General features: G+C 39.7%; 1 protein-coding gene across 4 annotated transcripts in view; it reads right to left on the bottom strand.

Annotated features, from left to right (window-relative positions):
- Positions 1-13,039, bottom strand: part of ZMYND11 (zinc finger MYND-type containing 11) — a 375,736-nt gene that overhangs the window by 244,978 nt on the left and 117,719 nt on the right. For all 4 annotated transcript variants that reach the window (XM_053713832.1, XM_053713834.1, XM_053713835.1 and 1 more), the window contains exon 3: positions 10,409-10,546. In XM_053713832.1, the coding sequence (XP_053569807.1) occupies positions 10,409-10,542 (134 nt within the window). In that variant the 5' untranslated portion in view covers positions 10,543-10,546. The remainder of the gene's footprint in view (positions 1-10,408; positions 10,547-13,039) is intronic.

Below are 13,039 nucleotides of genomic sequence, written 5' to 3'. Positions count from 1 at the left end.
AGAAAAATAAATTTGAACAAATTTTTAAGAAATTTTTCACATAGGAACGATACTGTTCCTTTAAATCTTAAAAGTAACTCTATTCTTGTGTGTGTTTGTTTCATCCTCAGTCACAAAGGATGAACTAACAAAGAAACAGCTGAAATGCATTTATTATAATGTACACAGAACGTTACTGTCTCTTTAAATCTTAAAGTAACTCATTTTGTGTGTTTTTGTACCATCCTACGTCACAAAGGATGAATTAACAAATAAAATTTTACTGTCTTTTTAAGTTTTAAAAGAACATTTTATTTCTGTTGTGCAGAACAACCCAATAAAAATATTAATATTGTTGTAAATAGACATTGCTATGTACATCAAGAAACAGAGAACTGCCTGTGGTTCATACAATTATTCTGGACACTATGGCCTAGATTTGGAGTTTGGCGTTAGCCGTGAAAACCAGCGTTAGAGGCTCCTAACACTGGTTTTAGGCTACCTCCGGTATTTGGAGTCACTCAAAATAGGGTCTAACGCTCACTTTTCAGCCGCGACTTTTCCATACCGCAGATCCCCTTACGTAAATTGCGTATCCTATCTTTTCAATGGGATTTTTCTAACTCCGGTATTTAGAGTCGTGTCTGAAGTGAGCGTTAGAACTCTAACGACAAAACTCCAGCCGCAGGAAAAAAGTCAGTAGTTAAGAGCTTTCTGGGCTAACGCCGGTTTATAAAGCTCTTAACTACTGTACTCTAAAGTACACTAACACCCATAAACTACCTATGTACCCCTAAACCGAGGTCCCCCCACATCGCCGACACTCGATTAAATTTTTTTAACCCCTAATCTGCCGACCGCCACCTACGTTATCCTTATGTACCCCTAATCTGCTGCCCCTAACACCGCCGACCCCTATATTATATTTATTAACCCCTAACCTGCCCCCCACAACGTCGCAGCCAGCTACCTACAATAATTAACCCCTAATCTGCCGACCGCAAAGCGCTGCCACCTACGTTATACTTATGTACCCCTAATCTGCTGCCCCTAACACCGCCGACCCCTATATTATATTTATTAACCCCTAATCTGCCCCCCTCAACGTCGCCTCCACATGCCTACACTTATTAACCCCTAATCTGCCGACCGGACCGCACCGCTATTATTATAAAGTTATTAAACCCTAATCCGCCTCACTAACCCTATAATAAATAGTATTAACCCCTAATCTGCCCTCCCTAACATCGCCGACACCTAACTTCAAACATTAACCCCTAATCTGCCGACTGGAGCTCACCACTATTCTAATAAATGTATTAAACCCTAAAGCTAAGTCTAACCCTAACACTAACACCCCCCTAAGTTAAATATAATTTAAATCTAACAAAATAAATTAACTCTTATTAAATAAATTATTCCTATTTAAAGCTAAATACTTACCTGTAAAATAAATCCTAATATAGCTACAATATAAATTATAATTATATTATAGCTATTTTAGGATTAATATTTATTTTACAGGTAACTTTGTATTTATTTTAACCAGGTACAATAGCTTTTAAATAGTTAAGAACTATTTAATAGCTAAAATAGTTAAAATAATTACAAAATTACCTGTAAAATAAATCCTTACCTAAGTTACAATTAAACCTAACACTACACTATCAATAAATTAATTAAATAAACTACCTACAATTACCTACAATTAACCTAACACTACACTATCAATAAATTAATTAAATACAATTCCTACAAATAAATACAATTAAATAAACTAGCTAAAGTACAAAAAATAAAAAAGAACTAAGTTACAAAAAATAAAAAAATATTTACAAACATAAGAAAAATATTACAACAATTTTAAACTAATTACACCTACTCTAAGCCCCCTAATAAAATAACAAAGCCCCCCAAAATAAAAAAATGCCCTACCCTATTCTAAATTACTAAAGTTCAAAGCTCTTTTACCTTACCAGCCCTGAACAGGGCCCTTTGCGGGGCAGGCCCCAAGAAGTTCAGCTCTTTTGCCTGTAAAAAAAAACATACAATACCCAAGCCCCCCAACATTACAACCCACCACCCACATACCCCTAATCTAACCCAAACCCCCCTTAAATAAACCTAACACTAAGCCCCTGAAGATCTTCCTACCTTGTCTTCACCTCACCGGGTTCACCGATCTGTCCAGAAGAGCTCCTCCGATGTCCTGATCCAAGCCCAAGCGGGGGGCTGAAGAGGTCCATGATCCGGCTGAAGTCTTCATCCAAGTGGGGCAGAAGAGGTCTTCCATCCGATTGAAGTCTTCATCCAAGCGGGATCTTCTATGGTCATCCATCCGGAGCGGAGCGGCAGGATCCTGAAGACCTCCGACGCGGAACATCCATCCTGGCCGACGACTGAACGACGAATGACGGTTCCTTTAAATGACGTCATCCAAGATGGCGTCCCTCGAATTCCGATTGGCTGATAGGATTCTATCAGCCAATCGGAATTAAGGTAGGAATATTCTGATTGGCTGATGGAATCAGCCAATCAGAATCAAGTTCAATCCGATTGTCTGATCCAATTAGCCAATCAGATTGAGCTCGCATTCTATTGGCTGTTCCGATCAGCCAATAGAATGCGAGCTCAATCTGATTGGCTGATCGGATCAGGATAGAATCCTATCAGCCAATCGGAATTCGAGCGTAGAGAGCGCAGCTAACAAATGCCCGTATAGCTCCGCCCCTCGTGGGCGTGACAGTACTCCATCTCCCAGTACTTTGACTGAACTGCGTCCAGAGATGGAGACAAGGGCTCAAAAAATCGGCGGGAATATAACTCCGCCCATCGTGGGCGTCACCGTACACAATCTCCCGGTCGCTATTAAGGCTTATAGGTCTGACACCAGGATATAACAACTAAGTGCCATGATAACAGTGTGGCTAAGTATGTTACCGCATGTGAGGCAGCTCTTCCAAAAACTTTCACAGAAAATAAAAGCTAGCCGTCTCCCAGTCGGCATATGTTATGTTAAAACCGCCGGGAGTAAAATAACACTGATTGCCAGCCCCAGTGTCTGTATACCATAGTTCTCTCTCAAGAAGAGATCCCCTCACAATAAAGAGCCCAATCTTTATCTTAGCCCTTGACATGTGATTGCATGAAAAGTTAACCGTCTCCCGGTCGGCATATTTTATGTTAAAACCGCCGGCAGTAAAACAACACTGATTCCATCCAGTCCCCAGTGTCTGTATAACATCTCTCTCCCTCAAGAAGAGATCACAGTCCCATCACAATATGGAGCCCAATCTATCTCAGCTCTTAACATGTGATTGTATGTAATGCAGTGCTCACTTTCTTCTGAGAGAATGATGTCCCCAGAAATAATAAAGTTAGGACTTAACTCGAAAGCTGTGCTACAGCATGGCAGTTCAGCAGGTGTAAGAGGTCTCTCTCTCCCTCCCATAGCCCTGTAGAATAAGATAAGCCTGAGTTAAATGTGCTTAGGCTATCTGGATTAGGGCAACAAATATATATAGGAGGCGCAGTGAGAATTATGTCCCACCAGTTCCTATTGCTTTAAAGCCACCAAATGTTCTACTGTAGAGACTGATCTGGTCTAGGCTACACCCTAGCACAAAGTAGCAGTCGCTGGCACTACTTTAAAAATAATAAACTCTTGATTTAAGAATCTATAACTAACACCTCACTTTACCTCTTCCTATCACTAACACAAGCAAAGAGAATTGACTGTAGTGGGAGGGAAGGGAGGAGCTATATATGCAGCTTTGCTGTGGTGCTCTTTGCCTCCTCCTGCTGACCAGGAGGCGTAATCCCACAAGTAAGGATGAAATCCGTGAACTCATTGTGTCTTTAAAAAGAAATGCTCCCGTGCTGCTGAATGTGCCAGGAGGAAATCCTGCTCTGAACCCGATTTCCTACACTATAAGTTCATTCTTTATTCTTACTCCTCTGCCCTTCACTTAGCCAAGCAAAATACTTCTCTTCTCTCATATCTTCTCACTCATCAAACCCTAAACGTCTCTTCTCCACTTTCAACACTCTCCTCTGTCCACCTGCACCACCCCTTCATCGGACTTTAGTGCTCAAGACTTGGCAGACTACTTTTTCAACAAAACACTTACCATCCGAAGTAACATCCCACCACAAGACTGCAACGTTCCATCTCCGCCCCGGTCACCCCCTCCAACACTCTCAGTACCTTCCCCAACCACTGAGAATTAAGTAAGTTCCCTAATATCTTCTTCACACCTCACTACCTGTCCACTTGACCCTATCCCTTCACATCTAATACCTTCTCTGTCCTCTACCCTCACCCCTTACTGACATATTCAACCGATCCCTTACTACTGGTTAATTTCCATCATCCTTTAAACATGCAAAGGTCACCCCCATCCACAAAAAACCCTTCCTCAACCCCAATTCTCCTGCAAACTACTGCCCCATATCACTACTTCCGCTAGTTTCTAAAGTCCTGGAAAAACAGAATTTATGCTTACCTGATAAATTACTTTCTCCAACGGTGTGTCCGGTCCACGGCGTCATCCTTACTTGTGGGAAATATATCTTCCCCAACAGGAAATGGCAAAGAGTCCCAGCAAAAGCTGGCCACACAGTCCCTCCTAGGCTCCGCCCACCCCAGTCATTCGACCGACGGACAGGAGGAAAAAACAGGAGAAACTATAGGGTGCCGTGATGACTGTAGTTAGAGAAAATAATTCATCAAACCTGATTAAAAAACCAGGGCGGGCCGTGGACCGGACACACCGTTGGAGAAAGTAATTTATCAGGTAAGCATAAATTCTGTTTTCTCCAACATTGGTGTGTCCGGTCCACGGCGTCATCCTTACTTGTGGGAACCAATACCAAAGCTTTAGGACACGGATGAAGGGAGGGAGCAAATCAGGTTACCTAAACAGAAGGCACCACGGCTTGCAAAACCTTTCTCCCAAAAATAGCCTCCGAAGAAGCAAAAGTATCAAATTTGTAAAATTTGGCAAAAGTGTGCAGTGAAGACCAAGTCGCTGCCTTACATATCTGATCAACAGAAGCCTCGTTCTTGAAGGCCCATGTGGAAGCCACAGCCCTAGTAGAGTGAGCTGTGATTCTTTCAGGAGGCTGCCGTCCGGCAGTCTCGTAAGCCAATCGGATGATGCTTTTAAGCCAAAAGGAAAGAGAGGTAGAAGTCGCTTTTTGACCTCTCCTTTTACCAGAATAGACGACAAACAGAGAAGATGTTTGTCTGAACTCTTTTGTAGCTTCTAAATAGAATTTTAGAGCACGGACTACGTCTAAATTGTGTAACAAACGTTCCTTCTTTGAAACTGGTTTTGGACACAAAGAAGGTACAACTATCTCCTGGTTAATATTTCTGTTGGAAACAACCTTTGGAAGAAAACCAGGTTTAGTACGCAAAACAACCTTATCTGAATGGAACACCAGATAGGGCGGAGAACACTGCAAAGCAGATAACTCAGAAACTCTTCTAGCAGAAGAAATAGCAACCAAAAACAAAACTTTCCAAGATAACAACTTAATATCTATGGAATGTAAAGGTTCAAACGGAACCCCTTGGAGAACTGAAAGAACTAGATTTAAACTCCAGGGAGGAGTCAAAGGTCTGTAAACAGGCTTGATTCTAACCAGAGCCTGAACAAATGCTTGAACATCTGGCACAGCTGCCAGTCGTTTGTGTAGTAAGACAGATAACACAGAAATCTGTCCCTTTAGAGAACTCGCTGATAATCCTTTATCCAAACCCTCTTGTAGAAAGGAAAGGATCTTAGGGATTTTGATCTTATTCCATAAGAATCCCTTGGATTCACACCAGCAGATATATCTTTTCCATATTTTATGGTAAATTTTTCTTGTTACCGGTTTTCTGGCTTGAACTAGAGTATCTATCACAGAATCTGAAAACCCACCCTTTGATAGAATCAAGCGTTAAATTTCCAAGCCGTCAGGTGGAGGGAGACCAGATTTGGATGTTCGAATGGACCCTGTACAAGAAGATCCTGTCTCAAAGGTAGCTTCCATGGTGGAACCGATGACATATTCACCAGGTCTGCATACCAAGTCCTGCGTGGCCACGCAGGAGCTATCAAGATCACCGAGGCCCTCTCCTGCTTGATCCTGGCTACCAGCCTGGGAATGAGAGGGAACGGTGGAAACACATAGGCTAGGTTGAAGGTCCAAGGCGCTACTAGTGCATCCACTAGAGTCGCCTTGGGATCCCTGGATCTGGACCCGTAGCAAGGAACACCACATACTCTTAACCATCTCCGTGGAGATGTTGCCTGTGCAACGGCAAAGAGAATGACTGGGGTGGGCGGAGCCTAGGAGGGACTGTGTGGCCAGCTTTTGCTGGGACTCTTTGCCATTTCCTGTTGGGGAAGAAATATTTCCCACAAGTAAGGATGACGCCGTGGACCGGACACACCAATGTTGGAGAAAACTACTTTTCGATCGCCTAACACACTTCCTATCCTCAAACTCATTGCTTAACCCCCTGCAATCTGGCTTCCGTCCCCAACACTCAACTGAGACTGCCCTCACCAAGGTTACTAACGATCTTCTTTCTGCTAAAAACAATGGCCCCTATTCTATGCTTATCTTACTTGACCTGTCTGCTGCCTTTGACACTGTTGACCATCCCCTCCTCCTAAGGACTCTCAGCTCCCTTGGGCTCTGTAACAATGCCCTCTCCTGGATCCACTCTTATCTCTCTAATAGGTCCTTTTCTGTCTCATTTGCTGGCGACTCCTCCTCTCCACTGCCTCTGTCTGTTGGAGTACCTCAAGGCTCTGTTCTAGGCCCTCTACTCTTCTCTATTTATACTTCCTCACTGGGTAAACTTATCAGTAGCTATGGCTTCAACTATCACCTCTATGCTGATGATACTCATATCTACCTATCCACCCCTGCACTCTCTCCTTCTGTCCTTTCCCACATCAGCAACTGCTTATCTGGCATTTCTTCCTGAATGGCCTCTCACCACCTAAAAATCAACATGTCCAAGACTGAGCTTCTTCTAATCCCCCCATCTAATTCTACTCTAGTTTCTAACTTTACTATCACTGTTGGTGACACCACTATATCCCCATCACCCCAAGTCCGCTGCCTAGGAGTTATACTTGACTCCAATCTGTCCTTCATACCCCACATCCAATCGCTCTCTTCATCCTTTTGCAACCACCTATGCAATATATATCCAAAATTTGTACTTTTCTGAGTGCTGAAACTACTAAACAGCTAATCCATTCCATAGTAATATCCCGGCTTGACTACTGTAACAACCTACTAACTGGCCTTCCTCTCTCCCGCCTCTCCCCCCTTCAATCCATCCTAAATGCCTCGGCTAGGCTAATGCACCTCTCCCGACGCTCTGTATCTGCTGCACCCCTCTGTGAGTCCCTTCACTGGCTCCCCATTCACAGCAGAATTAAATTCAAAATTCTCACTCTGACCTACAAAGCTCTTACCAATGCAGCCCCCCCCCCCATACCTGTCCTCACTCATCAACAAATATACTCCAGCCTGTCTCCTAAGATCCAACAACGATCTACTCCTTGCCTCTTCTACCATCACCTCCTCTTATGCTAGACTACAGGACTTCTCTCGTGCGGCACCAACCCTCTGGAATGCACTTCCTCGAGCTGTCAGACTTTACCCCAACCTCTCCTCCTTTAAAGGCTCCCTAAAGACCTTCTTGTTCAGGGAAGCCTATCACCAAATCAGTAACTAATGAATTCCACTTGCTTAATAGTTGCCCTCATCTAACTCCACACTAACATCATTCCCATCTGTGCAGTCCCCTCCTCCTGTTTCTCACCCTCCTACCCAATTAGATTGTAAGTTCCCACGGGAACAGGGCTCCCAATTCCCCCTGTATTTGTTTGTTAAATTTTGTCTGGTGTCTCATATTGTACTGTCCTTTTATTTTTGTTACCCATGGACAGCGCTGCGGAATCTGTTGGCGCTTTATAAATAAGGAATTATAATAATAATAATAAACCAAAACTGCGGCCTTAAGGACTTTCCTGACAACAGCTGCTTGCGAAGAAGCAAAAAGATCAAAGCGATAATATTTGGAAAAAGTATACAGAGAAAACCATGTCACAGCTTTGCAAATCTGCTCCAAAGATGCATCCTTTTTAAAAGTCCACAAAGTTGCAACTGCTCTTGTAGAATAAGCTGTGATATGGTATGAACCTAATTTGTTAAAGTTACACAGAAACTGTGAAACATTATCAGAATTTGTAAAATCCCAAGCCTAAATACACTGAGGTACAAAATAAAATACAAAATAGAAAGTTTAAATGTAATAAAACTAAATCAGAAGTTTAAAGTAATATAAAATACAAAGCACAAAGTGTCAATGCAGCAAAACTCTCAGGTCATGCAGTGTTATATATCACTGGGCTTGTCTCTCCTTCACATAAAAAAAATACAGGGAACACCCCTTGGAGAAGTATAGCAAAATCTGCCTTTTTAGAATTTCACTAGGGATCTCGCAGTGCTGGAAAATCATTTTATATCATCTTGTCTCATCTTGCGGAGAGGTTAATATAATCAAGCTGATAGTTACAAGAACGTAATTAGAGCTGCAACAACTAATCGTCATAATCGATAATAATCGATTATGAAAATAGTTGTCAACGAATCTCATAATCGATTAATCGGTTTGCAATTAGTTGGTCTGTGCACAACACCAGCTGCTTCACTCCAATGAACTCCTACATATGGTATTGTGTTTTATAGTTATGTCCTTAGCCTAAAGGACATCTACAGACGCAACCCAGATATAATAGGAGTCATTTGGATTGTTTATATTAAATCTGGTGATTTGGAACAAAGCTTTTAATGATATAGTGCCAAGCTTGTTTCATTACACCTTGCCCTTAGATTGATGGGAGTTATTTAAATTGACGTGCACTATTATCTGTTTGCACAATTATTAGTGTATTGCTTGCTATTGCTGATTATATGTACTGTATAAATAAATGTGTAAGGCTTTGTCCTGTTATTGATATACACTCCTTAGCGCTTTTGATCTTGTTTTTTATTGTTTTTTTATATTTTTAATATATATATATATTGAATATATTGAATTGATTTTTAATATATATATTTAATATATATATTGATAATATGTACCAGATTCAACCTTTATAAGTATATATTCGTTATTTTTAGAGCGGACTAGATATTTCCCCTAACCTTATAGCTGGTAATTTACCATTGCATATAGATATTCAAGATATTTTTAGGTTAGAATGAAGTCAAGGGTTACTTTATTGAGAGGCCCCTTGCCAAGGTAGAAAACACTTAGCATTGGTGAAGAGCTAACAAAGATAAATATCCCACTTTGGTGAAATTGGCAAAACCCTACTTATACACCTCAACAGCCTTTTCTCTGCTGCAGGAAATATAGCTGCAAACAGAGAACCAGCTTTAACCAGAAGCATGTGGACATGTTGAGATGTTTGCATTTCAATGCAAAGTTTCTGAAAGAGTGAACAACAGAATGTTATTAACAGTGATAGTCTAACTCTTTCTAGTTCTACCTCTTTTCAAACAGTTTGTGGTTTTGTTTTGTTTAATTATAAAACTGTGCTCTGCTGCTTAAAAATTGAAGAAACAGATGTCTTAATGTAAAGTTTTAGTCTGAAGTTTATATTTGTAACACTCATTATGTGGATTTTATTGAAAACATAGAAAACTATTATTGATTCTCTTTTTATCCGATTAGTAGATTAATCGAAAAAATAATCGGCCGATTAATCGATTATGAAAATAGTCGTTAGTTGCAGCCCTAAACGTAATAATGCAATAAAAAAGCTCTAACATATTATAGAATTTTATTTTACAATCTTTCACATCCCTTTATGGACAGATTGAACCTAATGTAAAAAGGCAATGTAAAAAAATCATGCAAAGGAAGTAAATGTGAACCTAAATTAACACAAAGAAAAACAACTCCAATTAACTAAATTTGAAGACAAAAGAAAATCTCGTTTAAAATGAAAATGTAAGCAAAGGGCCCTTCAAAACTGAGAAATCTAATGCAAGCAGTGATTATAATGTGTGTGGGGGTGTTTAGGAAAATGATAGAGAAGCTACCTTGACCCCTCATGACTTTGTCTTCTATGCATAGGGTTTTATCAGGGGACCAGGGACATTAAATTAATTTTTTTTCTATGTTGCATTAAAATACATTGCATTTAGAGCCTGTTTGTTTTAAGGATGCTGATGTACTTTTTGCTTTTAATCTTACGGAAGCATGTCTGTTTACCTACAGATAGAAAGAATTGCCCTTATCAATACATTTGTTTCTTTCAATATCAATTTAAAAACATTTAATTTCAAAACCCTTTTCATGTTTATTTTAGTTGTATATATAAACCATTTAAACATAACTTACTTTGTAATGCGGTCAATGTTTGCAATTTGTTTCTGGTTTCTGATCACTTCTATGGCTGTCCATAAGTACTGGATCACTTTTGTATCTGCCTGACGTCTTTTAGTTAGACGTGCCATGGTTCTCTGGGATTTCATGTATCTGGAAGAAAACAATGAAACAATTTTGCTACATATTCGTAAAGCAGACTACTGTGACTTGTATCAAATAGGTATTCTTGTTTTATAATGTCACTTTACATCTATGAGTATTTCTAACCTCACGGTTAGTGTGTTAACTCAAACTTAAAGGGACATGAAACCCATTTTTTTCTTTCATGATTTACAAAGAGTATAATTTTAAACAACTTTCCAATTTACTTCTATCTAATTTGCTTAGTTCTCTTGGTATCCTGTTGAAAAGCATATATAAATAGGCTCAGTAGCTGCCGATTGGTGGCTGCACATTGATGCCTCATGTGATTGGCTCACTCATGTGAATGGCTAGTTTTTCAACAAAGGATACCCAAAGAATGAAGCAAATTAGATAACAGAAGTAAATTGGAATGTTGCTTCAAATTGTATTCTCTAACTGAATAATGAAATAAACATTTAGGTTTCATATCCCTTTAAACCAGTACATCCAACAATATTAATAAAGTCACAATATTATAATAAAAACACGAACAACATATCATTATAATTTATTTGTAAAGCACCACCAATTAAATGGCACTGATATGGTATTACCATGTTCTAAAAAAAAGTATAGTATTTAAAAAGTATCTTCCAAATATATGATGCTATAGTTTTCACTTCTTAAAGGGACAGTCTAGTCAAAATTAAAATTTCATAATTCAGATAGGCCATGCAATTTTAAAAAAAACTTTCCAATTTACTCATCATCAAATTTGCTTTATTCTCTTGGTATTTTTTGAAAGCAAAACCTAGGTAGGCTCATATGCTAAGTTCTAAGCCCTTGAAGGCCACATCTTATTTCAGTGCATTTTGACAGTTTTTCACTGTTAGAAAACGCTAGTTCATGTGTGTCATATAGATAACTGTGCTCTCCCCCATGGAGTTATAAGTTAGCTATGATTGGCTGAAATGCAAGTCTGCCTAAAGAACTGAGATAAGGGGGTAGTCTGCACATGCTTAGATACAAGGTAATCACAGAGGTAAAAAGTGTATTAATATAATTGTGTTGGTTATGCAAAAATAAGGAATGGGTAATAAAGGCATTACCTATCTTTTTAAACAATAATAATTCTGGAGTGGACTGTACCTTTAAAGACAATTATGGAAATATATATAAGAGGGTTAAGCCTTGAAAAGTCAGCAGGGTAAATTTCAAGCTATGAGATTTAGAAAAAATAGAATTTATGCTTACGGGATGATGAGGGTCCATAGGTGTCCATAACATGTGGGATTTATTTCCCGCCACCAGGAGAAGGTCAAGAACCCTCACAAGAGCTTTTAATCACTCCCATCTCCTCTCCCACTCAGTTTACATATAGCTGAGCAGAGGAGAGAGACAGTAAAGGTAGGAAAGACAGAAAGCAGGGTTAAGAGGTGCAAATAAGAACTGTCGCCCATATAGCAAAACTCTGGGCGGGTCCTATGGACTCTAATCATCCCAAAATAAATTTATTGGTAAGCATACATTTGGTTTTCTTTCGTAATATGATGAGAGTATATAGGTGCCCTTAACATGTGGAATACAATACCTATGTCCATGTTAAGGATGGGTGGGACAAAAGATGGCAGTTCCTATTTGTCGGACACTGCAGCCTGAAGGCCTTTACTGCCAAAACCATCTTCAGAGGAAGCATAAATATCAAAATAATAACATTTAGAAAAGGTATAAAGAGAAGACCAGGTTGCTACCTTGCAAATGTGTTCCAATCATTCTTGAAGGCCCAGAAGTAGATACAGATCTAGTAGAGTGAGCAGTTACTCTTTTTGGAGGCGATTTTCCAGCAACCAAGTAACTCTTACGAATAGTCTGTTTGAGCCATGATGCCAAGGCCACTCCTTTTGATTCTTTCTGAGACTTTAAAAGTGGACAAATAAGCTAGAAGTATGTCTAAAATCTTTAGTAGCCTGAAGATAACATTTTAAGGCTCTGATCACATCCAAACTGTGTAGAAGGCGTTCCTTAGATGTAGAATGATTTGAACACATCCAAGGAACAACAATTTCCTGATTAATATTTTCTGAAGACACTACCTTCGGAAGAAAATCATATTTAGTCCGAAGGATCACTTTATCCTGATGAAAAAACTAAAATGGATGATTACAAGACAGAGCTGATAATTCAGAAACTCTCCTAGCAGAAGTAATAGCTAGAAGAAAGAGAACCTTCCTTTACACGAACTTTAGGTCCAGAGTATGCATAGGTTCAAAGGGGGAACCTTGTAAAACAGAAATGAAGCTCCAAGGATCAAATAGGGACTTTCCCTCCGCCCTGAGATAGTTTGACTGAAGAACTGAGCTCTATCTACTGTTCCAGTTGGAAACAATACTTTGACCACTGCTGAAGCATGGTCAATTGGAGAGGACGAAGATGGAAGCAAGCAAAAGGTACTGCGTCTGACACTGACACCATAAGGCCAACTACTTCCATACATTGTGCTACAGATGGAGAATGAGCCAT

Source organism: Bombina bombina, chromosome 5 (genome assembly GCF_027579735.1).
Source record: "Bombina bombina isolate aBomBom1 chromosome 5, aBomBom1.pri, whole genome shotgun sequence".
NCBI classification, from domain to species: Eukaryota; Metazoa; Chordata; class Amphibia; order Anura; family Bombinatoridae; genus Bombina; species Bombina bombina.
This window is presented reverse-complemented; position numbering and strand designations above follow the sequence as displayed.